General features: G+C 37.4%; 2 protein-coding genes and 2 pseudogenes across 3 annotated transcripts; 3 read left to right on the forward strand and 1 right to left on the reverse strand.

Moving 5' to 3' along the window:
- Positions 1-655: 655 nt before the first annotated feature.
- On the forward strand, positions 656-8,036 carry LOC133742020 (TATA box-binding protein-associated factor RNA polymerase I subunit B-like; annotated as a pseudogene).
- A 312-nt stretch (positions 8,037-8,348) lies between these two features.
- LOC133744552 (serine/threonine-protein phosphatase BSL3-like) lies at positions 8,349-15,503 on the forward strand (annotated as a pseudogene).
- Positions 15,504-16,632: 1,129 nt separating this feature from the next.
- Positions 16,633-17,708, forward strand: LOC133744553 (receptor-like protein 2). Its single transcript, XM_062172646.1, has 3 exons — positions 16,633-17,155; positions 17,273-17,343; positions 17,436-17,708. The coding sequence occupies exons 1-3, from the start codon at positions 16,633-16,635 to the stop codon at positions 17,706-17,708; spliced, it is 867 nt and encodes a 288-aa protein (XP_062028630.1).
- A 5,485-nt stretch (positions 17,709-23,193) lies between these two features.
- Positions 23,194-25,435, reverse strand: LOC133742021 (transcription factor MYB54-like). Of its 2 annotated transcripts, none has more exons than XM_062169716.1 (3): positions 24,633-25,435; positions 24,063-24,557; positions 23,194-23,933 (listed from the first exon to the last, which is right to left on the reverse strand). In XM_062169716.1, exons 1-3 carry the CDS (start codon positions 24,970-24,972, stop codon positions 23,743-23,745), a joined length of 1,026 nt encoding a protein of 341 aa, XP_062025700.1. In that variant the 5' UTR covers positions 24,973-25,435; the 3' UTR covers positions 23,194-23,742. The 2 variants fall into 2 exon arrangements, with proteins under 2 accessions (XP_062025700.1, XP_062025699.1); XM_062169715.1 differs by having other exon boundaries at positions 23,195-23,939; positions 24,633-25,430.
- Positions 25,436-25,653: the final 218 nt, after the last annotated feature.

Consider the following 25,653-nt stretch of genomic DNA (forward strand, 5'->3'; position numbering starts at 1 on the left):
TGGTCATGATTTTGGTGAAGATGAATGGAGAATGAACACTGGTAACTGACAGGTCATATGAATGACGTTGTGAAATCGGTGGGTATATCCAGGGATTTAGGTCAGAATGAGGTGAATGGTAAGTAGGGATGTATGGGTCGCGAGGAGTGGTGGTGAGAGGCTGCTGAGCAGCACATGGAAATTGATGAGGGAACAGGTGGCCACTGATGATGGTTGCGGAAGGGTTGAGTTGCAATGGTGGGTAAGGGTTTGGTTGCAATGAGAATTGGGTAAACGCACATGTAGAGCTACCGTAAGGATGATAAAGAGCGCTGTAATACCCGCCGGAGATCCCACCGCCGTAACCCGCCGGAGAAAGGCCCAGTTGCGGGCTCTGATACAAGTTGTTACGATCCCCGGGATCGTAGCCATGGTATAACATAGTAGCGAAATGAAGCCGAGAAAAATTCTAGAGAAAACTAAGAAAATAGAAATGCAGATTTTCATTCATGACCTTCTTCTCAAGCTTACAGTGTATATATAGCAGATAACAAACACGTGTCGCACATCTACGGCTCAATCTACCTAACATATTCCTCAACGAGGTAACCCAGTAAAACGATGCGTTTAGTACATGATTTAAATGAAACGGTGCATATTAAACCTGTCAGTATCAGTAGAAGTCCTACTCAAACCTGGGAACGAACACTTAATTTCATAACACAACCCAGCACAGCCTGCACACTTCTTCTCCTCCTCTCCGTCTCTGAGTCCAGCCTCCAGGTATCTCTCTCTCCCTCTCCGTCTTCTTCTTCCCCTTTATCTTCTTCTTCTTCAGTTCTTCGGCTTGATCAGTTGCTGCCTTGCTGGGTTATTCACTCCAGTCACTCCACCGAATCTAGGATTGGTATTCTAATAAAACCCAATTCATCTCCAAATTGAAATTGTTAATTCTGATAAATCCCAGTTCTTGGGTTTGCTGAATTTGTGCGTGTAGTTTTCTAGCTAGTCATTCATTTAATTCAATTCAAATACCAATTCTGACATCATTGCTTGGAATTTGGGATGATATCGAAGTCCATCGTTTGATGGCAAATTTTCTTCGCTGTGTTACTGATTAAACTGAAGAGACCTCCTATACCAAAATGAAAATTTTGATTGAAGAGAGGAGCTACTACGTACTATATAGATATTTAGCTGTATCTAATTTGCAGTCTAATGAATTTGTGGGTTTGCTGAATTAGGCTAATACATCTGAGTGGAGATGCCTGAATATTGATTTCTTTTAGTCATCCTCCTCTGTGCAGGAACTGCTAAACCTGTTCAAGTTTCCATTTATTATATACTAAATGGAACCGTCAATTGTCAAGACTCAAGAGCGATCGAGAGAGATAAAAGAAATCGGTTAGATAGATCATTTTTACAGTCGTCGCCGAGTCAATCCAATTGAATCCGATAATTTCAAGCTAGAGAGAGTTCCAAAGTTTGAACCTTTAATCCGATAACACAACTGCCAGCGTCGTCCCATCATCCCAGTACTCACTGCCCATCTTTTCTTCTGCTATTTCCAATCAAAACCTGTTTCAGAGAGAGCCGAGCAGACAAGGTAGCCTTCGAAAAACTTTGGATCCTTCTTGGGCTTTTCTGAAAATTCTGATCACTCTGAACTTCTGTTCTGGGTATGTTTAATTTGATCGGTTTCTTCGATTTCTGAGCTGAATTGAATTGACAGAGAGTGGGGGTTGATTGGTTCGATTAGGGTGTCCACTATTTGATTCGAAAGTTTGCTTCTTCTGAGGAATTTGTATTTGATTGATTGATTGATTGATTGCAGATAGAGGTTCTGGGCGGTTGGTTGGGGAAAACGGTGGAGCTGCAGAAGCCAAAAATCTACGGGTGAAGGTAATTTCTAGGCTCAATTTATGAAACTGATGCTATTGTTTCAAAAGTTATGAATTTTTTAGTTTTGTTCCTCCTGCTAATAGCTGTTAAGTCAGTGTGGGTGTGGAAAAAGTGTAAACTTGAAGATTATAGGATGACATTATGTAATAATTTGTTTCTATTGATATTCCATGTTGGTGTCAAAGCCTCTGCATTGTCACATTTTTGGTATTTTACGATTGTTCTGGTAATATATAAAAAAGAAAAAGAAAAATGCAACTTTGAATTTCTTTATTGTGTTTCCTGTGCGGACATGCTGTCCAAACAGTCCTTGATGCAGACTTGATTGTTCGATATTTAAAAGTAACTGAGAAGGTGACTGGAAACATGAAATTGACCAGACTTAGGGGAGTAGTTTTTACTTTACTTTGTGTATGGCTTTGGATAATCCAGACAAAAGGTGTGTTTAGAGATTCTGTTCTATACTTTCTGTGCTTTTGGGGAAACATTGATGATAGTGCTAATATACTAAAGGAACTGATCACTTCTCTATTTTGCTCATGTGTAATCTTTCCTATGTGCAGTTATTTGTTAACATATCTTTTTGTGGTTGTTTATATATGCTGATATAAGTTTTCATCTTTTTAAGATTTTGGCTTCTGTGTTTTATGGCTTGAATGGGTAGGGTAGGATAACTTTACAATATGTCCCTATTTTTTTTTTTTTTAAAGGATTACTTGACCAGCCAAGTGATTTTGGTTTTTCCATTATCCATAGCTGAGGTTAACTACTATTGTTATGATCGTTTTTAAAAGTTATCATAACAAGGTATCCTGTTCAAATAAATTTCTGTGTATTTCTTCATTGTTCTGTCATAGCACTCTATCTATCATTGTTCATTGAAAATATAGTAAATGTATTTCAATTCATGAGTACACTTGCTTACTGTGTGCCATGGAAGATCGAGACATTCTAAACTATTTGCTGCTTCTGTTTGCAGTATTTCTTAAATACTTTAACCAAGTGGTGGAAATTAGTAGATTAGTGCTACGATGATACCATGAAAAACTAAATGGCAGATAAGCGTAAACGCAGTATGAGTAAATAAATGAGAATTTGCACAGAAAATTTCTAGGCCGATAACAGCTTTCTTATTCAATTTCAATATACCAGTCCGGTACAAATACATGTAAATACATTAGTCTTTACTGAGAACAACATGGTGCACATGATGACATCGTCTTCATGATATGTGTCTCCAACATGCTTGAAAAATTCAACACTGGTATTTTCTGCATATGTATACTTGAGTTTAAGAAATGGGCAGGTTGAAAGCACTTGAAGGATAGACCAGATCGAGAACATAAGGAACCCAACAGTGAGTAATAGGCCACCTTTTACCCAATTTTTTCCTGCTGTAGTGGATAGAATAGTTGGACCCTTAAAGAGAACCACTACCAATGCACCTGATATTGATACTAAAGTGCCCATGAGTTTGGCTTGAGTGCTGCTGCTTCTGAAACTTAGCCTTTCCATCCCATTGAATTGTAGGCAGCCAAATGAAAAAAAAAAAAAAAAAAACCTCATATGTACTAATTAGTCAGAGATTAGACATGAAACCTTTAACTGTTAGTTATTTTTTACAGTGAGCTTTAAAGCTTATTTTTAGAATGAAACAATTTGTTGATTGCATTGCTTTCTTACCGTGATTTGGTAAACATATAACATTCTTTGACCAATATTGTTTGATCCTTAATCGAATTCGTTGATCCAAGAAAGGTGTAAACTTTACAAATCAATATTATAGTATAGTTTGAAACCTCATAACTGACTCACTTTGGTATACAAATATGGTACTCATATATATGGAGATGATGTATTAAGGTGATTGGAACACTGCATTGTATTCTGGGCTGATCAAAAGTGAAACAAAACTGAAAAGCATTGGAGTTTCAAGCTCTTTTAAGATGTTTAATTTTTCCTTGGATTCATTCCTTCAAGCTGTTTTCTACTCATATTGCATCATTCACCGTCGAGATTCTCTACTAATTTTTTTTTTCTTTTCCTTTGTTAAGAAGTTCAAGCCCCACCGAGCTTGTAATCCTGGATCCGCCCCTGAATAGGACTATTGATATGTAATATGTGGAGGGAAAGCCTTGCATACTGGTAAGGTTTTCTCCATTATGCTGGAAATTTTGCCGTTTCAAAATCAGCAATAGCAAGCATCAATAAGGATATGTATACTCAGTCAGTGTATTCCAATGAAGTACCCCCTTTTCTTTTCTTTTTGTATGGTGATCCATGTGTTATATACTGCAAAGTTCAAATCCTGGTCCCTACCTTCTGTTGAGGGCAAGTTAGAAACATTGCTATTTTTTCTACCACTTTCAAGTCCAGGATGCATGATATGTAAAATTGCCTTTTTAGTTGCTAATCTAGAACCAGTATCAACGCTTTAGTCATGTTTTGTTGCTAGATTTTCTGTCACTTTCAAAATTAAGGGAAAAAAAAAAAAACCAAACCCGCAGCATCGCACGGCAGCTACTTAGTATGTTTCTAAGCTTCATTTCTTATGCACACTGTGTGATGTATGCTGATTCTTATAGCTATGTAGTTGCCAGCATTATGGTTCTATGAAGTTCTCTATTTTTGTAGGACAGACAAAAGATCAGTATTGGCGATTGTGCTCTTTTCTAACCTCTCCAAAATTCCCCATAATTCAGGTTATTGAAAATTTAACTTTAGTCCTTGTTTGCTTAATTAATACCGATACATATATTAATTTTTTTTTCCCCAAATTCAAGATAAGGTCTGTTATTGCCTCCGCCCGTAGCATCAACTCTTTTCTGCAATCAGCTAAACAGTCCCACTATCAAAAAATCATCTCCACCAGCAATGGGGAACCCAGATACATGGCGTTGCCAGAATTGCGGCAATGTGGGGCTGGAAGATGGCGATGATGGCTTCTTCTATTGCACCCAGTGCAACTCACAAGCCGAGGACTTCATGGACACCGGCGTGGCGGATGAGGACTTCCTCGACCAGACTGGCAACCCATTTGGAGGCCTCTACTCTGCTCGTCACACCCGTCGCATTAACAGCTCTGTTGTCAAACCAGAGCCCCTCTCTGAACCCTTAGACGACTTGTCACCTCATTATCAGCTGTTTAGTCAAAGCCAAGCCAAAACTGAAGATCAGGATCCCATAGGGCTCGAGGATTTTTCATTTGATGGGAGAAAGAATGAGGACTATTACGGATGGATTAGGCTTAGGTATGTGATGGGATTGCAACGGATGATTGAGCTCCAATGTGAGGCTTTGGTCACGGAGTTAAAGGTAAATCCCTTGATATGTGGTTTGGCTGGGACCATTTGGCTCCGCTTCTTGGCTGGGACTCAGGTTTTCAATGATGATTGTGCTGACCAGATCTTTGACTCCAATGAGACTGAGATCCGCCAACAAGGTTTTCTTCAAGAACTAAGCTAATTATGTTACTTGACTTCATTTTTCTTGTTTTGGAGCTTGATTCTTTGAGTAATACTAGTGCACTTAAAAAGAGCTTAATTGTTGTGCCCAAATATGAATTTTAGGATCAGTTAATTCTGATTGGCCAAGAATGAAAACAATCAGTTAATTCTCTTTTTAAAGCTCAATGTCAGTGCTAATATGATAAGAGTTCTTAGTCTGCTTTATTTTTTTGTTTAAACTTAGATAAATTTAGATCTCATTCATCCTTGAGGCAGAGTTCCCTTTGTATAATTACTGTCATATTTTTTTATTATTGACTTTTAATTTCAGGAGAACCACCTGAAAATTTGAAGATGCCTTCTAGAAGCCATGCACAACATCGTGCAAAGTATGACCCTCAAGCAGTGAAGGCATGGTTTAGGTCCTTGAAGAAGATTATACCACTATATCTTATACTCTAGCTGTTTCTTTTTTGGCTTGTCATCTTGCCAGGGAAGCAGTACTGGCAACCGACATGGTAAAATGGTCCCTAGAAGGAAAGCTCCCATATTTTGCTGCTTTTCTTGAAATTGAAAATGATCTGAAACAGTTTGGACAGCCTTCACATGCCTGCCCAATAAGTTCAAGCTTGATGTTTAGGCCTTCTGAATCAGTTCCAGTGCAGAAGCTAGAATCACTAGCAGTATCTGTTGCTGGGTCCATAGGCTTGGACTTACCTCCAGTCAATTTCTATGCTATCGCTTCCCGCTTTCTAAATAAGTTATCTCTTCCGGTCGAAAAGATTCTCCCTCATGCGTGCCTCATATATGAGTGGTCAATGTCTCCAGAGTTATGGTTATCTACAAACGAGTTGAGGCTTCCAACTCGTGTTTGTGTGATGTCAATACTGATTGTAGCTGTGAGAATTCTTTATAATATTCATGGTTTTGGAGAATGGGAAAGAAGTTTGTGCAGTCGACATGCTTCATCTTCCACATCTAACAATTGTGGAGATGAGGACCCCAGATCCAGTTGCGAAACGAAGGATGATGCTGATAAGGATTCAGAAGCTCTGCCTCACAGTAAAGATGATTCAGATACAAACTTTCTTAGAAACTTATCTCGTGCGCATAACTCTAAGTTGGATACTGCAGAACTTTTGGCCAACCTTGAAGCAAGACATAATGAAATTGCTGATGACTATGGTAAATATGTTGGAGTGGTTTATTGTTGAAAATGATGATGCAATTTGTGGCAGATTTTTGTGATGTTTTATATATCAATAGTACATATACTTTCTATCTTCCTCTACTTAATCATGAAGTTTTAAATTCACTTGTCTTGACAGAATATTGCAAGGACTTGCCAACATATCTCCAGTTCTGCAAGGATACAGTCTTTGCTAGATCAGAACCATCGCGTAAGGATCCCAAGGAGGAAAAGTTAATTGAATCTTTATGGAACTTCTATCAAAGTGGAAAGGTAATATGTAGCTTGCTTGGAGTTTTGATATTTTCTTATCGAAATATAGGCTCCGATACATTGGATAAATTTTTGGTTTAGTCAGCTTAAAATAATTCTTTATGCATGCTTTTAATTTACATTCTGTTAAAATTTCTTTATAAAAGAGCTTCGGTACCAAAAAAAATTAGCATAGTAAAAGTAAAACAGAATAAATGTCTCTGTTCAGCACAATTAAGGAGGCTGAATTTGCAAAGATGCTGCAAACTGTGCAACTAGCTTTGATGGAATCGCCCATCTGGAAGAGATATATAATTTCCTTAGAGAAACTAAATGGAAAGTTTTCATGTGTTTGTAATTTTGAAGGGAAACTGAAGATGGTGAGGAGGTTCAGATATTCTTTTCTTCAATATTAACAACATATGATATTACGTATATATATAGGACGCGTACCTAGTAGCAGTACAACATATTAATATCATATAACACATTTTGTTGGTTTCAGGATTCTGATACAGCAGTGGGGCAAGGATTGCATAGTGGTAGAACTGATGACCAGAAAAGACCAAGGTATAATGAAGAATGCACTAGTAGTAGTCCATCTAGAGAAAAGAAGCTTAGGACGCCATCCTCCGATGACGAAACTTCTCTCGCAGATGACCATAAGAGGAGCCAAAATGGTGCTCATTTTGGTGATAGCTCACAGAATAGTCAGAACTCAGAAGTGAATGACCAAGAATTAGCTGAGACTCTCAAAGATGAAGCCATTAATAGAATGAAATTAGACATGGAGGAGAAGAGGTTCTGTTATATTCCACCAAGGGTGAATCTCAAAAGATTTGATTACCTTCACTATGTGAGGAAGCAGGATGAAGGTGCCTACACTTACGTTGCACATGCTGACTACTACATACTGCTTCGTGCTTGCTCTAGAGTTGCCCAAGTCGAAACTCGGTGTATGCACATTGGGGTGTTGAGCTTTGAGAGGAGACTGGCTTGGTTGGAGAAGAGAATCGACCACTGCTTGCACTTGACCCCTCCTATTGTATCATGTGATTATTGTACTGACATGGTTCCTGAGAACACTACTGATGCAGAAACAATTGTTGAGGAATCGATTGGACTTTCAAATTTGAATATATGAGTTTATTTATTTTTTCCTTCTTTTTGGAAGGCTATCAGGCATATTTTGAACATTAGCAACTTTAAATGTTAGAAAGGATTATGAAATGCAATGTGGTTCAATGGACACTATGGTTTTACCTTTACCTGGCATGTTTTGATGCTCATATAGATGTCAGACTGTTTGTTTTTTTTTTACCCTTAAATGCGAACTTTATGACCTTCCATTGTTTACATACTGTTTTTAGCATATATAGATTAGGTAGCATTAGGTGCTGGTTGTGATTAGGACCTATAACCCTATCAAGTTGTTTACTTTTTCTGCTCTATTCTATGGTCCAAAACATGATTGTTATCCCAATTCATATATGATTTGCTCATGCTTGTAATAAGAGCTCAAAAGAGGAAGGAATATTGTTTCTGGTGTTTTGCGGTTATTGTTTCAGTCCCAAAAGTTTATGACCATTGTGATTTACTTGATTTCAGGACTAGCTGGTGCCACAGCTGATGTGCACTGTTATGACATCCTAACAAATAAATGGTCTAGGTCATCCTAAGAACTGATTAGTTATCTTTTCAGCCTGGGCTATTTTTTTGTCCTTAGTATTCTTTCTGTTTAATTTAGTGCTCACAATGTTATTCTTTTCAGGATCACTCCCTTTGGAGAACCACCAACACCAAGGGCAGCACATGTAGCAACTGCTGTAGGAACTATGGTTGTTATTCAGGTTAGCACAATGCGTTTTATCTCATTGGTTATGTTTCGTTGGTCAAAGCTGTGTTAACATATTCTTAGAAACATAATTACATTCTGACTGGAATTATTGATATCAATACAGGGAGGAATTGGTCCTGCTGGTTTGTCTGCTGAAGATCTACATGTTCTTGACCTCACTCAGCAACGGCCTCGATGGCACAGGTTAAACTTTTGAATGATTTGCTTTCTCTTTTGTTAGAATTTGTTGAATGATTTATTTATCGAAATGGAGCTAATTTTCCTATATGGTTGTTGTTCCCCTGGACCAGGGCCACGCTACGGGCATGTGATGGCATTGGTGGGGCAAAGATATCTCATGGCAATTGGTGGGAATGATGGTGAGTCCCTTCAGGGTCTATCTTTCTATCTTTTCTGTGTATATTTGAAGGAAAAGGTATTCATATGCTTAAATTCTCAATTGATATTTAAGACAAGGGATATTGGTTTGTGCTTTCCAGATAAACAGCCTTTAGCTGATGGTTGGGCGCTGGACACAGCTGCCAAGCCATAGGAATGGCATAAGTTGGAACCAGAGGGGGAGGGTCCACCACCATGCATGTAAGTCTCTCTCTCTCTCTCTCTCTCCCCGTGTGTGGGTGTGCGTCTCCCCTCCCTGAATACATTTATGGCCGTCAAATTCATATGTGATTTTCATAGAAGAAAATCACATATTAATCTTTCTAAATGAATATTTATACGTTAAAACAAGTTTTGATATCGAATTCCTGCTTAAAGTCATTACCATTTTGTCGGTTGCTTTATGTGCTTAGAGACAATCATTTATCTAAAACATATTTCATTGGGGTGTGTGCATATGTTGTGAGCACCATGTTTTAAAACTGTTTGACATTTTGGCAAGAATGTGTTCCCTTTCTTGGTAGGATTAGAGGATGAAGTAATTTGGTGAAACCTTCAAGAAGGGAGTTGGGGAAGGGTGGGTAGTTAGGTTTCTTCTCAGAAGGCGTGGTTTATTACCTTCATAGACTTATCTCAAAGTAAATCATTGATTAGCCATGATAATTGAAGTCATATGCCGGTCACTGCTTCTTTCAATTCCTGATATATATTCTGGCATCACTTTGTAATTGATAAAGAGTTTGAGATAAAATTTTATACTCTTGAAGTTATGCAGTTTAACTTGCTAACCTTGTTGCATAATTTAAAACTCAAGCTACTATAAGAGTAACTATTGGTTTTACAACTTGAGATGATGCTGTAAAGAGAGGAATAGGAGACCTTAGACCATAGGCAGAAATATATTATAGGTGATATATAAGGAGACTCTTCAAACTAAATTTACCTTTTCTTATATAAAAGTAACGAACCAGTGAAAGTACTGTACAACAAAGGAAGCATCTTATTGTATTAAATGTGATTTTAATTACTTCAAAAAAAAAAATGTGATTTTAATTCTGTTTTAGATGTATGTTAAAGTTTCTTAGAAATTTGAGAATGCTTTGTTCCATGTATAGTAATCTTCATCTTTATTTTAATAAACTATGTTTCTTGTAAAAAATATAAAGCAAGCTTCAGATATATGAATATGGCTAATACATGTTATGGTTTCTATAATAGGAAATATTCGAATAGAAATGTGCTGGTACATAATTTCAAATTTTTAGTAGGATGAAGGTTAGGAAGTTTCATAAAAGCTACTGATATCAAAGACTAACCGAAGCACTGAATGTAATATGTTAACCAATACATACATGTGCCCCTGGAAAGTCATAAAGAGATCGAGGATCTGGGTATGTAATTGGTAACATCGGCTAACTAAAAGTGGATTTTTGGTTGGGGGAGTTTAGTCTGCTTCACATTTTTTGTATTGCTGTCTTTGAAAATGCCTACTATCCTCTGCGGGGGATTAGTATTTTGTTTCATGATGAAGAAAAGTAAAAAACATGTCCTTTCCCATATGTTTGAAACCTGAACCGGAAGCATGGCCCTTTTCTCTTTTTTAGTATTAGCAAGGACATTTTTGACCAGAAAAAGTTAGCTTGAATACCTATGTCACGCTTAAGTTGATGTACAAATTAACTACAATATTGACAACTGTTAACAGATGCCTGTTAATCTCTTGTTATACGTGTCACAAGTATATGGTTCTAGTTGATATTTAGAACTGGAATTGTGGGAGAATTGATCTTGAGGTTTTCTTGCTTATTTATCTGGATATAGTAAAATATTTTGTTCGTATAAAAGAAAATATTCTATCATCAAGTTATCTGTTAACTCACATGCATTATGACTTGTTACACACTGAAGATGGTGGCTTGAGTAACATGCTTGTATCTTTTTAAGATATTGTGTAGTCAACTAGCTCATTTACTCTTTGTATATGACCAGGTATGCAAGTGCAAGTGCAAGGTCGGATGGTCTTCTCCTCCTTTGTAGAGGGAGGGATGCAAACAGTGTGGTGAGTCAAATAGGTTTATTGTCTTGTCTTAGTGGTTGATTTGGTCTCACTTTACATATTGGTCACGGTAGTTTAGATGTGATAAAATTCGTTAGTTTTAACCCAAAAGTAAAAAGTTAATAAAAAGTCTTAATCTGGTGTGTAGGAATAGATAGCTTGGGTTTGAAATTTGTGAAATGTATAACATAGCCATTTGTTTCCCTTACGTAGGTCGTATTTTTAAATGTGGTTTTGTTTCCCCTTTGTTTTCCAATTTTATGAAGCAAGCTGTTCCTTCTGTTAGTAACATCTCTTCACTGTGAATTAGGCTCAAACTGTTTCTTGGTTTTTTTCTTGCAGCCATTGGCAAGTGCATATGGCCTTGCCAAACATAGGGATGGCCGTTGGGAATGGGCAATTGCTCCTGGTGTCTCCCCTTCTCCCAGATATCAACATGCAGCAGTAGGTTTTGGCATCCACTTATTGCATTTCCGCACCAAGTGCTTTCCTATTGAAACTTTCATTTCTAAAATAATTGCATGCATATTATGATGCTAGGTTTTTGTTAATGCACGCTTGCATGTTTCCGGAGGGGCCCTTGGTGGTGGGCGCATGGTTGAAGATTCATCAAGTGTTGCAGGTACTTGATTATAGTTTTAACTTATCATAATTCTTTCAAAGTTAAAAGAGTGGTAGCAAGGGGTATAAAATTTTGGGAAAGTAACTAAGCTTCTATGAGAAACAGATACATGTAGCTTTCTTTAAGTTCTGCTGTTGTTTTCTGGTGAAAAGTTTCCTTTGTTTTCAACAGATTCTCCATCATATGTGACCTTACGAATTCTCATATTTCTATTGTCTACAGTGTTGGATACTGCAGCCGGGGTTTGGTGCGATACAAAATCTGTTGTCATGAGTCCAAGGACAGGTAGATACAGCACTGATGCAGCTGGTGGAGATGCTGCAGTTGAATTGACACGGCGTTGCAGGCATGCAGCTGCTGCGGTTGGTGACCTGATATTTATATACGGTGGTCTACGTGGTGGTAAGATATAATCAACAATTCATCTAGCTGTTTTTCAGTTCCCCTACTTTAAGACTTGTATTTATCAACGTAGTAAATATTTGTAAATCACAAAATGCATTGGATCCTATTGGCATGAACGTAGTTTCACTCAATGCTAATAAGATGTTGATGGATGACTAGCCCTACTGAGGTTTTGCATGTATAATGCTTTTGTTTCTTGAGGTTAAGAACTTAAGATTACCTGTAAGTAATTTTTTCTGGATGCAACATACAAATATCTCGAATTTCAGCCAAGCTCTTATTGATTCGTTAATTAATTCTCTAATTATTTCTGCGTGGAATGTGTCTGAGGTGAGCTAGGAAGAAATGGGCATATGTAGGGTATTCTAGGTGTGGCTATGTAGTGGTTAATGGATGTATTTATAAGCTGTTATTTGGTGGTTTTTGTGCAAGCTTTTTCTCATTATGGAGTTAGCTAATGAAATTTCACTGTTGATAGCATTCAAGCATATTCACTGGGTAGCGAGGATTCATGTAATCATTTGAATGATGTTTGGTTAGATGAGTGTCCTGTTATTGTTCAGGATGTACTCTATGAGGATTCATGTAATCATGCACGAGGTCAAGGCTTTACGTCCCCCTCGATGCATAATGTTAATTCTAATACAATAAGTCAGGCGTGGGGATAAGCCTCCCAGCTTGTCTGGGTTCCAAACCCCTTTATAAAAAAAAATCACTGGGTAGCGGAGGAATTTGAATGATTATGAAGTCAAGGAACTTATGTCTCTATAGTCTCAATTAGATAGTGTGGCGATGGTCTCATGCAGACCATAGGTGAAGGTGGTCGCTGGAATCTTCAGGGAAATTTACTTGTAAATTTCTTCTAGACATTCGATGGACAACCTTCTCTTGCTCAATTTCCTCTCTCTACTTCAATCTGAAAGGCTAAGTAAGGCAGAATCTTTTGGTGGGTGGAACAGGGGAATGGTGTTCTGTTCATTTAGATATGTTGTGATGGCTATCTTTTGGGTGATTTGGCTGGAAAGAAACAGAAGAATTTTTGAGGAATTGAGTGGGGAGGAGCTGGATGATTTGTGGGCTTCAGTTTCTTTGGAGCTTAGGGCTAGTTCTCCACTTTTTTGTTTTAATTTCTTCAAGTTTGAGAACTTTTGTTCTCGTCTATCTTACAGCTTCTAGTTTGGTTCTTTTTGTTTCTTGTTTGTTGCCGGCTGTAGCTTTCTAAGTTTAGTGAATTCCTTATTAGTATTCTGTATTCTTTTTTATTTTAGTGAATTTTGTTTCCTGTAAAGAAAAAGCATATTCATTGTTGTTTTTATGTGGTAGGGGTGTTGCTTGATGACCTACTGGTTGCGGAAGATCTGGCTGCTGCAGAAACAACAACTGCAGCCTCGCATGCTGCAGCTGCAGCTGCTCAGTCTAATTTACCACCAGGCCGTTTGCCTGGAAGATATGGATTCATTGATGAAAGAACGAGGCAGATAATGCCTGAAGAGACATGTATGCTGATAGAAGCACTGAAAATGCCTTGCTCCAGGGATCCAGGTTAGTTACTTTTCTGTGTAAATTGTGCTGTAGCTTTGAAGTCAGTCAGCGGTACTTCTTGGTCTTATAAATATATACTGGATGTTGATTATTCTGTAGGAGACTGAGTAAAGGTGTAGAGTATTTAGTTGAAGCATCAGCAGCAGAAGCTGAGGCAATCAGCGCTACTTTGGCTGCTGCCAAGGCACGACAAGTTAATGGAGAAGTAGAGTTACCTGATAGAGATCGTGGCTCAGAGGCTACCCCGAGCGGGAAGCAAATATCTACCTTGATCAAGCCTGAAAATGCTGGGTCAAATAATATTCCGTCAGCTGGAGTGCGAGTGCATCATAGAGCTGTTAGTATATGATTGTGATTGCTCACTATTATAAGCTGTCTCTATTCGAGCCACGAGCTTTAGATCTATTTGGATCCGTCATTGATGTGATGTTTACGCTATCTCAGGTTGTTGTAGTTGCAGAGACTGGGGGAGCTTGGGCGGCATGGTGAGGCAGCTTTCAATAGATCAGTTTGAAAATGAAGGCAGGCGGGTTAGCTATGGGACCCCGGAGAGTGCAACTGCAGCAAGGAAGTTATTAGATCGGCAGATGTCCATTAATAGTGTGCCCAAAAAGGTACAGGTTCCCTTTTCATTTTTCAGACTTGATAAATTGAATGAACACATTCAACTGTTATAAATGATAAATCTAATTCAGATAATGCTATTTTATGTTAGAAACTATAAACATTTACATTTGTTTTCCTTCAATATAAGAAAAACCAAGTTTGGACTTTGGACTTTGGACTTTGGACTTTGGACTTTGGACTTTGGACTTTGGAGCTTAAATGTATTGTATATGTGTGAATGCATAAAGGCACTTTTCTAGCAAGCAAGCATTATCATGTAGCAAGCAAGGTATAGCTTGCTTACTCTCCTAGTAGCGTATGTTGGCGGGAAGGAAGGAGGTATTGGACGGACTAGACCATACTAAAATAAAGAGGCATTTCAGGAAGTAACTAGTTGCTTCCAGCAAAGCTTATAAAAAAACCTATCATTTCTGAGCTTGAAATACCTATCATCCTGTACTAGCTAATACTCCCTTGGCTATGTTTTTGCTTGTAAAGGATTAAGAGAGTATCCATTCTCCTGACATAGTTCAACCGTGAATAACGCTATATAAACATGCATGTTCTATCCGATTTCTTATCTAATGAACATTATAATCCTGTCACCTATTATTCACCAATGTAGTGCTCCCAGCCCTAGTTTTCAGTTGATTATTTCATCCTACATGTGATGTCTACATATCTAGTTGGGGGTCACATTAGTAATGAGTTTTCTCTTTTACTACCAGGTAATAGCACATCTTTTAAAGCCACATGGATGGAAGCCTCCTGTTCGCAGGCAATTTTTCTTGGATTGCAATGAAATAGCAGATCTTTGTGATAGTGCTGAACGGATATTCTCTAGTGAACCAAGTGTCTTACAACTTAGGGCTCCTATCAAGATGTTTGATGATTTACACCGGCAATTTGACGATCTCATGCGCCTTTTTGGTGAGTATGATTCACCTTCAACTGCTGGGAATATTGCGTAAGTGTCTTTATGTTTATGATTCAAGAAATGTAGTCATGGTTTGAAAAAGGTTCTTAATTTAACCTGCACTTCATCTGCTATGGCATATATGCCTGCGACTTTGCACTAAATTCTTTAATATTTACCATAACAGTATAACAATCTACTTCACTCGTACTATTATCTGAATGTTTATTCTATAATTAGCAAGTCGGGAAATGCTAGTGACTAGCTTTACAATAAACATTTGAATAAAGCTGGTGCTTTTCGTAATATGGAATCTTAATCTATTAGTTTGCATACAAATATTGTTTCTGTATATTGCCAAGACAGTTTTTTCTGCAGCCATAATAACCAAACAGGCGACCTACTTCCTTCTTCCCTCTGCATTGTTAATTTATCAAGTATAACATATGTCTTTTTGACTGCACATACCAAAGGAATATTGGAGAGAGCAATTTACAAAAGAATACTAGTGTGAAAGTTTAGGGTTCTACTTATAGAAAAGGGTTAGACATTTACAAATGCTACCGACCGGCACTCACTGGTGTCAGTAACTTTTGCTAATGTTACTGAGCTGCAATAAGTTCTCTTCTAAAAACATCTAGGATTTTTTCTTTGCGGACCTTTTTTACTGGTCCACACACATGACCCTTTGTTTACTGTCAGGACCGCCAAGAAAAAGATTCTGGAAACAACCTGAAGATAAGTAGGCTTAAAGATTATTGACTTATTGAGCATCATATTAAAATGAAGATCCTGATGCCCTTTTTACCTCCCTGACCTCTACACCGTAGGGCTACAACTGATTTAAGGTGTGAAGGTTAGGAAGGTAAAATGAAATTAACCCTTAAATAAATAACGACACCAAACATCTTCGTTTATGTGTTATGAACTTCTGATGCCTACCACAAAGTGAGCCTTAGAGGGTTCTAAGACTAGGCAATTGAATCTCTAACTAAACCTAAATAGAGTGTAATAGACCCATTTCCTAAGAGGCAACAACACATACATGCATTTCTAGTAGGATGAAATAGGAATTTAGGAGACAGGCCTTTGGTTATAAATCTGATCAGAACTGTAGTGCATTTGCTACAGAAGGTTGATTGTCTAGTTTCTATGCAAATCACTTTGGATCCACCTTGTATGGTCGGCCTTGTTTACTTGCATGTTATATTCTTTATGTTTGTAGTTCACCATTGACATGCAAAGGTATTTACCTTTTTATCTCATAGATTATAGACATTTATTATATTAATATTATTGGTGCTTTCTGGGCATTATGTGATTCCGCCCTCTTTGTGTTATCTGCTCACGAGTCTACAGTATCAAACGCCATATTTATAACAAATTTACTGGCGTCCTCCCTCTCCATATTGGGAAGCTCTCTAAGTAAAAACACACTCTTAGATTTTAATTATCTTGAAGGTTCATTTCCCCTATCTTTGATGAATTGCACAAACCTTGTAGAACTTCGTATGGGATTCAACAACTTGGAAGGCCATATTTCCATGCTTAATTTCTCCAAGCTTGGTCAACTTAGTAAACTTGACATGCGGAAAAATAACTTCTGTGGTATCTTGCCAAGAAGCCTATACTCATGCAAGTCCTTGAAAGCAATTCGACTAAGCTATAATAATCTAGAGGTTCAAATACACCCTGAAATTCTTTCCTTGAAATACTTGTCCTTCCTCTCACTTGGTTGGAACAAACGTTTGACCAATGTGACAGGGGCAATGAAGATACTGATGGACTGCAAATGTCTCGTAGTGCTTTCCTTGGCATCTAGTTTTTTAGGTGAGGAACTGCCAAATGATGTTGAAATGGTGGATTTTAATGGATTTCAAAATCTTCGAATTTTAGATTTGAGTTCATGTAACCTTGGTGGTAAAATTCCTTCATGGTTATCGAAGCTCAAAAAGTTACGGGTCTTGGATCTGAATCACAACATAACCACTGGCTCAATTCCAAGTTGACTGGGGACTCTTCCAAGGCTGCATTCTATAAACATGCAATTTAACCAACTTTCTGGAGAATTTCCGAAGGAATTGTGCACACTACCTATGTTAGTATCTGAACAAACTGCAGCTCAAGTAGATCGTATTTCTATTGAACTGCCTATCTACTACCGTCCTAGTGTCGATTGCAACACCTTTACAGTACAATTATATATTTTATACCCCATTTATATTCATAGAAAACAATAACCTACATGGGAACATATATACCTATTGAAATTGACCAATTGCAGCTCCTCAAAGTGTTGGATCTTAGCAATAACAACCTTTCTGGTAATATTCCAGACCAGTTATCTTACCTCAAGGATGTGGAGGCATTGGATCTCTCCATGAACCATTTGTCTGGAAAAATTCAGGCATCCACCGCAAGTCTTCATTTCTTATCAAGTTTTAATGTCTCATACAATAATCTCCAAGGGCCAATACCATCAAGCACTCAGCTCCAAAGTTTCGATGCCTCTGCATTTGAATGGAAAATAAAATTTTGTGGTGCCACTTACACATAAGTGTCAGAAAACATTTGGTCATCTAAAATTGTATAAACAAATGTAGTCCGATTTGGCTAATTTGTTGTAAGATTCATTTGTGTGTGTGTATAGAGAATGAATGGTTTAGATTATTGAACTACATGCTAAAAAATAAAACCATCCCCACATCTCAAGTTTAAGGAGATCCTCTCTATATTCAAGGCTCCCTATATTATATATATATATATATAGCTTTAAAGCAGTTATCAATGTCTTAACAATCATCAATTTGGCTGAAAATTTACAGAGATGATCTATACACTAGTACCTAAAAATTGAATGGTCGAGATGTGGATATGCAACCGAAAAGTGACCCAAAACTCGAACTTCACACGTTAATTTCAAAGCGGAGCTCCGCTCTAGATAGGATCTGTATATATATATATATATATATCTGTGTGTGTGTGTGTGTGTATAATATTTATGGCTTGCAAATTGTATACGGCTTCCTTCAAAATGTCTCTACTTTTTCGAGAGAGATTCTTAGGTAGGGCAAGCGTGCCACGTGGCCGTACGCCCAACCAATCATTGCCTATGCATGGGGTGTTTTGGGTATTTCATTATAATTAAACATGGGTAGTTTTGGAATTCAATTAAAAAATAGAGAGATATGATTGGCCTGGTTTACCACGTGGCTGGTACGTTTGCCCTACCTAAGAATTTCTCCTTTTTCGATTACCCGCTTAACTGCTACATCAAATGCATCTTCAAGTATATCATATGTAGATGGTGTCACCCTTTTTTCTTGTCCCATTCGTAGATACATCAAGAGAATTATGCCCAGGAACTCAATTAGGTATCTTAAAAGACTAAACAAGAATTTTATACACAATTAGACTTTGGCAAAAATACAACTTTATGAAGAAAAGATGTATAGTACAATTTTTGCATTTTCAACCCAAAATCTTTCTAAACAAGATTGCATGGTTATCAACTATCATCGAATCAATAGGTTTTGACATAACTGTTAAAACTCTTTCTAGTGAAACTATAACAAACGGATGATACAGGAATGTCATGTTGATAATTCCTGGTGAAATACAACAATGGTAATGGGAACTTCATTAGTTTGAGACGTGTCTGGTCAGCTAAAGTTGTTAAGTAGAAACCAGCCCAATTAGAGATCATCACTCCCAGCTAGTTCGTCTTTGGTTCTGCATAAGATATTTGTGTGCAAATGAGGCATACATCTTTCTTTTCCATTTTCTGATCTTTTTCGGGACTCTAGCAGCTCACCACTAATACTTTGGTGGTGATACTACCACTCAATATAAAACTGTCATGTGTTATAAAACATAATTATAGTTAATCATGATGTTAAAAAAATAAAATTTAAGTATTAAATTAATTCTACGTGACGTGGCAAGTTTTATTAGGGTGGTGATATCACCACAAAATAAAAATGGTGAGCAAATTTGAATCCACCTGAATTCCGTATTTGAGATAATTTACTATCCACCTGGGCCAATCGTTTGGGACCGCATCCATGTGCATAACCATTCTCGAAGGGATATTCTCAACTATGTTGGGAACTTGGGATGTTCTACTTCTTCAATCTTTGGCCTACAGGCAGTCGGGCCAGGCAGATGCCACCAAGGCTAGTTTATCCTCATGCGATTTTCATCTCTCGATATATTTTGTTAGTGATAGGAGCATTTTAATGCGACGTTTTACTTGCTTTTCCCTACATTTCTTGCGTTATTTCCTTAATAAAACCCTGTTTAGGAAAGTTTCCATTCTTTGATTGGGAAAGTTCCTATTTGTAGAAAGTTTCTATTTTTGTAGTTTCTATTTATCATTTTTAGTAAGTTTCCATTTTCGGTAGTTTCTATTTTTCATTTTTAGAAAGTTTCCCATTTTCAGTTTAGGAAAGTTGCCATTTTTCATTTTAGGAAAGTTTCTATTTTTCTTATTAGTTTCTATTTTCAGGACCTCCGAGCTAAAAAGTGGAAATGAACTCACGAATGGAAAGAGGAGCTTGCGAAAGTCAAGGGGAGCAAAAATGAGGAACAATGAGCCACAGAAATGAAGAAAAGAAGTTTTCCTGCTTCAACCAGGAAACCCTGTGAAAAGGAGGAAAGCTTACCAATGAAGTTTCCAACGTTACTATGAAGAAGAAATAGAAAAATGAAGTGTCTTGACGTTGGAAGGTGACAAGGCTTGAAGTTGAAGCAACAAGGCCCAAGAATTCTCAAGACTTTGTGGATTTTCGGCAATTGGATCAAAGCCCACTAAAAGCCCATGCAACTAGGGTTTGTGACGCATGGAACAAACCCTAGGAGAGTTTGCCGTGAAAATCAAGAGAGAAACAAGGAGTTTGCCGTGAGAAAAATCAGAAAATAAGAAAAGATTTCGATGGAGATTTCTTAGGGAGATTTTAAAGGAAAGAGAATATGTGTTGAACACAAAAAGCTCTCAAAGGAGTCTAGATTCGTCCCCTATATTTTCTAAATATATTGTTGCCGAAATTGGTGAAGAAAATCAGAATATATCTCTATATATTTCGGCAAGATTATTTAGGGAATTAACATTGGAATTTTGTGATTGGTTGGACCATGTCATAGGGCTTATGTGGCAAGCTACCATTGGAGGAAATTATGTGGAGTTATCAAGCAATTGCCGTGAGGATTCTTAGAAGATATGCACGGCTTGGAGAGCAAGGAAGCCATCCCCTATATATACTCTCTCATTCTCAACGTCAAAGGCTCTCTCCATACGTTTTACAACTTAGAAAAATCAAAAAATCCCTTTAGCATAGCCGTGAGTTCTTCCATCCTCTAGAGCAAGCCACGAGTTCAAGCAAGGCCAAGGAAGAGAAGAAGAAGCCGTGACCTATTCCTCCACCATCCACCTTTGGAGCTTGCTTTCGAGTTCAAAGAATTCATCTTTATTCACCCATCATCATCTTCCATCCACGGTGTAATTCGACCTCTACTTTGTAACCTTTGCTTTGAATTTCGTTGGTTTTGTTCTAGTTGACATATGTGTTTGAATGAATATTAATTTCTGGAATTTTTTATGATTAAATGAAATTTTCAGATTCATATTATTGTTCTTCGAGAGTTGCTTATGTGGGTTTGCTTAATTAAATTTGCGTTATAGATAACTTTTGTATTTTAATCTTATGTGGTTGCAAACACTTAGGGTTTCGATATAATTGGTGCTAGGTTTAAGAACATGAAATCGACTTTTCGTTTTGTGTAAACTTGAATCAAAGTAGTAAAGGTTTTGAGCAAAGATCGAATTTAATTAACGAGGATTGCAATTAGGTGGACTTTTCCATACTAAGTTGTACACTTGAGTTGATAGTCTTTCTATGTGCTTTATGCGTTGAACATGTCATGATTGACTAGCTTTCTAGGGCTTGAATGCATGTTTGATAGGATTAGTCTTTGTGCTTTCACTTAGATTAATTAGCATTGAAAAGTAAAATATGGGAAATTGTTTGCTTTCTAACGTTTCACATGATCAACTCCTTTCTCATGACTTAGATGAACAATAATAGGGTTTGAATCGATTTTAATCATATGTTTCGGTTTTTGATCTTTGTTCTCTCATTCCATTTGTATTTTTATGTTTTTGCATTTTAATTGTTTTGTTAACTTAGTTTTATTTTCGAAAAACCAAAAACAAAATCCCCCCTTTTCGTGTAAAATGTTTATAGTTGTGAATATCTTTGTGAATGTTATACTTTGTTTTAATTTTAATTGTTTAATTGTTTGACAATGACAGGTGTACCCTCAATCCCCGGAATAGAACGATCCCTACTTGCTTATACTACTAACGATCTTTTCAGGGTTAAATTATGCGCTTGCTTTGAGCGTGTCAGTTAGGCTCTCTCTATCAAGCTCAGCCATCTTGTTTTGAGTCATCCTGTTAAGCATGTAGATGACGGGAAATTATAATATGGTCTCAGACCATAGTACACGTGGTGGTCTGAGTTGATATTATTGATCTACATGATTTATACTTATTTCTGATTGGTATTTTTCTTGTTTTTCCATCCTCTGTATGGTCTCCACCAAATTCGAGTAAAATGATTGGTTTAGACTACCACATAATAATGCCGCGTGGTACTCCGGCACCACAGAATAATTCATCGTAGATGACCACCTAATCGTTGCATGTTTCAGAGAGACAGCCAAGAAACTTGAAGCCTTTTTGTGTAAACCAAATTCTATATGACTAAATGATGAACATCTTGTGCTAGGTTTCTTGTTATGACTCAAATGTTTTTCGTACTTAATTAATGATTTCAATTTGTCAGGATCTAGATAACACCCTTATAAGTCAACAAGTTAAGAATAAAGTTTTGCATGGTAACACCTTTGACTTAGCAAGCCAAGTAAGAAAATGTAATACTCTAGCACCCTATTCTATATGACCGAGTGATGAACATCTTGTGTTAGGTTTCTTGTTACGACTCAAATATTTTTCGTACTTAATTAATGATTTCAATTTATTAGAATCCAGATAACATCCTTATAAGTCAACAAGTTAAGAAGAAAGTTTTGCATGGTAACACCTTTCACTTAGCAAGCCAAGTAAGAAAATGTAATATGGTTCATGAACTTGGGTAAAATAATTAATAATGTAATACTCTAGCACTCTAGGCTGAATGACAAATACATGAACTTTTTTTTTTCAAATACATGAACTTGGGTTAAATAATTGTCCATTGATTGATTGTTTAGTCGTAAAAGCATCATAGCTATCTTTCTCCCTTCGTGTTCTTGAAAACCCTAAAACCAAATAAGATTTTCATAGTTATTTCTGTTTTGTTTTCTTTAATCAATTCCGCCATATCAAAATATCCCCAAATTGGCAAATTTTGTTTGCATATATTTTATTGTGTCTAGATAGTGTTTGTAAATTTTTGTGATGCTTATGGTAGTTTAGAGTCATCTAATGTCATATTTTTCTGACTTGCAGTTAGGTACTTAGTTTAGTTTTGAGTCTTGATTAGTGATTACAGCCTAATCTCCTGCGGAAACGATCACTAGTTGCTCATATCACTAACAACAAATATTTGTACTTTCAGGTTAAGGTATAGTTTGCTTCTGCGGATAAAAATAATTTATCATCTATTATAAATAACTTTTGCGCATCTATTTAGGTGTATAAACTAAATTGTCTAGCACTATTGAAAGACGCTGCAGGTGGATATTTGCGAGAGCAAAATACCAACGCTTGTCTGTTTTCTCTTTATGCTCCACGTATTATACCGTTTGTATAGTATATGCATCTATTCTTAACTATCACGCTTGGTTGTTTATAGATCAATGTCAAAACATCAGAGACTCGTAGAAATACGTAGACCGCACTAGATTTCTTTCTTGCTTGGTTTTGGTTGTTAAAAGTTAAAACTCAAGAGTGCCAAGAGTTATTAATTAGGATCAAGACTAGTCGAGATGAATTTCTAGGCAGACTTATTAATGCAACACTTGAGTAACATAACTGCAGGTTATGTAGGCAGGTAGGGAGAAGGAGGGGAATTAATTGTAAGGGCGTGCAAAACATGGTCAAACAATTAAGGCTAATAATAATACAACAAAAACCAAAACCGAAACAGAAACTAAAACACACATGACACGCCAATGACATTGACAATTTGACATGCATAACAGCAGCATCGATCTGAAAACTGTAGTCAAGAAATATGGGCACGTTCCCTTCATTCATTTGAAGCAACTCTGTCTTTGGCTTTCCCATTTTCCACAACACTCATCACTGACTCTGTTGCTGCTAAATTTCAAAAACGGTTTTCAAAATTATTTTCAACCTCATAACTATCTTTCACCCATATTACTCTCTAGCTAGATTTCTCCTATTCTTCATCACCTAAGTTACTACTAGATTTCTTCTCCTTTTGCCTTTTAATGGAACCAACTGTACATCCAAGACTCTGTAGAGATGCCCACCCCACTTTTTCTGCATCATACAAAAACCATGGTGGTGTCCTATTTGGTTTAATTAAGCTCTTTCTTGCACACTTTGCCAAATCTCCTCTGTTTTAAGTAGAGCCTACTCCTAGGAAATCAATGAATGGCATCACGCTGATCTTGTCACTTTGAGCTTCTCTGGACATGGAAGAAACATTATTGCTGTTGGTCCTATAGGTGGTGAGTACTGATTCATCTCCTGAAGTTTCTGAGTTCGAGTCTGATGACTGACCATTCTCATTGCCCTTGATCCTGCCAGCGCCTGCAACTACGTACAGTATGCAACAAGTAGCAAAATTTTGATTAAAACAAAGAACAAAGAAAACTAAGAAAGAAAGAAAGAAAAAAAAAATTAGTACGCATTTGATTCGGATTGGAAAAAGAAACATACCCATTTGTGATCCAAAGGTTTTGTGTTGCTGAAATGGATTGATGTTCTTGAAAAAACTGGGAAGAAGTGGTCTGTTTGAGGGAGTGAGGGAGAGATTAGTACATGTTGAGGCAGAGGCTGCTGAGCCAGATTCATCATTACTGGTGTTGATTGAGATTGTTGAACGATCACTAGAGGCATTGTTCTTAGCCCCATCTTCTTGACCATGATCATGATCATGATCATGTTGAGGAATAATAACAGCCTGAGAATTAGAAGAGGGCTTTCTTCTCTTGTAAACGTTGGATTGCTCTCTGTGCATTCTAGCCATGATGACATGCCAATGGTTCTTGACAGCATTATCAGTCCTTCCAGGGAAGAGCCTCGCAATCATGGCCCATTTGTTGCCATAAAGTCTATGAGCAGATAAAAGCCTCTCTTCTTCTTCCTCACTGAAATCCCTTCTGTTGATCCTTGGATCTAGCTGGTTAAACCACCTCAGTCTGCAACTTTTCCCTACACAAGATCGAAAACAGTCGGCATACATTTCCAAAATTCAAAACATGAAGCTAGTTTGATTATTGATATTACCTGATCTGCCATCAAGATGCTCAGCAATCAAGTTCCAGTTTTGAGGACCAAACTGGGCCACAAGTTGTTTGAGTTTAGAGTCTTCAGCTGGCCTCCAATGGCCTCTAACACAAAGTTTAGTTTTGCCAGCAGCGCTCTGTATAACATCATCATGATCAGATTCATCTCCAACAAGATTCAGAGACAAGGCGCTCTTTCTGTCATGAACACCATAACCCATTTCCGAATTAGCTACGACTCCAAAGGTGGTTTTTGAGAGACACAGTTGAGATGGAAAAAAGTTCAAATCTTGACGATAACTAGAGTCACTCCTCATCTGGTGATGTTGTTGAGGACCCATTAATTGACACACGCACTCACACCAGAAAAACCAAACCCCCCAAAAAAAAAACAATATATCAACAAGCAGCAAGAAACTAACTAAACTGGGTAGTTGCCGACACTACAAGTGCAATGGCAACAATTAACAAGGGGGTGTTGGTTTTCCTGTCAAGACTTGTTAGCTAGAGACTAGAGTGAACCACAGAAAGAGCTTAGAGAAAAATGGATTTTGTTTTGGCAGAGAAGGAAGCGAGAGATGGAAGATATGATGAGCCACAAATCTGAAATGAGAAAGAGGGAGAGGAAAGAGAGTTCATCAAAAATCTGAGCTTTGCGAGGGGATCTTATAGAGAAAATGGGAAATTAGGAGAGAGTGATGCACTCGAATTTAGAGCCGCTCGTGTGGGTGGTGTGAAGCTGGTGGGACTTGAAAACAAAACATATGCCTTGGGTTGGTCTTAATTTGTTGTTGCTTTGTTCTGTGTGAATAGCTTGTCTCATTCTCCCTCGGGCTTTGGGGAAAACCAGAATCTGTTTGTCCATTTGCGAAACGTTTTTCTGCTTTTTTCACATAACGGAAATTTTCAAGGAACATGGTCTTACTTTTATGCTCATCTCATCACCCCCACCATCTGCCAATCCCCTCTTAGTTTCCATAACTGAATACCCGTAATATTATAATGATTCTAATTTAATTTTG

This window comes from Rosa rugosa, chromosome 4 (genome assembly GCF_958449725.1).
Source record: "Rosa rugosa chromosome 4, drRosRugo1.1, whole genome shotgun sequence".
Taxonomy (NCBI): Eukaryota; Viridiplantae; Streptophyta; class Magnoliopsida; order Rosales; family Rosaceae; genus Rosa; species Rosa rugosa.

What these genes read in the sequence shown, in the direction of transcription:
- LOC133744553 (XM_062172646.1), top strand. Translation starts at nt 16,633, where the DNA reads ATGAATTGCACAAACCTTGTAGAACTTCGTATGGGATTCAACAACTTG. An exon ending in AACCACTGGCTCAATTCCAA is followed by an intron (nt 17,156 to 17,272) that starts GTTGACTGGGGA and finishes AACAAACTGCAG; the next exon opens with CTCAAGTAGATCGTATTTCT. An exon ending in TCGATTGCAACACCTTTACA is followed by an intron (nt 17,344 to 17,435) that starts GTACAATTATAT and finishes GACCAATTGCAG; the next exon opens with CTCCTCAAAGTGTTGGATCT.
- LOC133742021 (XM_062169715.1), bottom strand. Translation starts at nt 24,972, where the DNA reads ATGGGTCCTCAACAACATCACCAGATGAGGAGTGACTCTAGTTATCGT. An exon ending in GCATCTTGATGGCAGATCAG is followed by an intron (nt 24,558 to 24,632) that starts GTAATATCAATA and finishes GATCTTGTGTAG; the next exon opens with GGAAAAGTTGCAGACTGAGG. An exon ending in AACCTTTGGATCACAAATGG is followed by an intron (nt 23,940 to 24,062) that starts GTATGTTTCTTT and finishes TACTGTACGTAG; the next exon opens with TTGCAGGCGCTGGCAGGATC.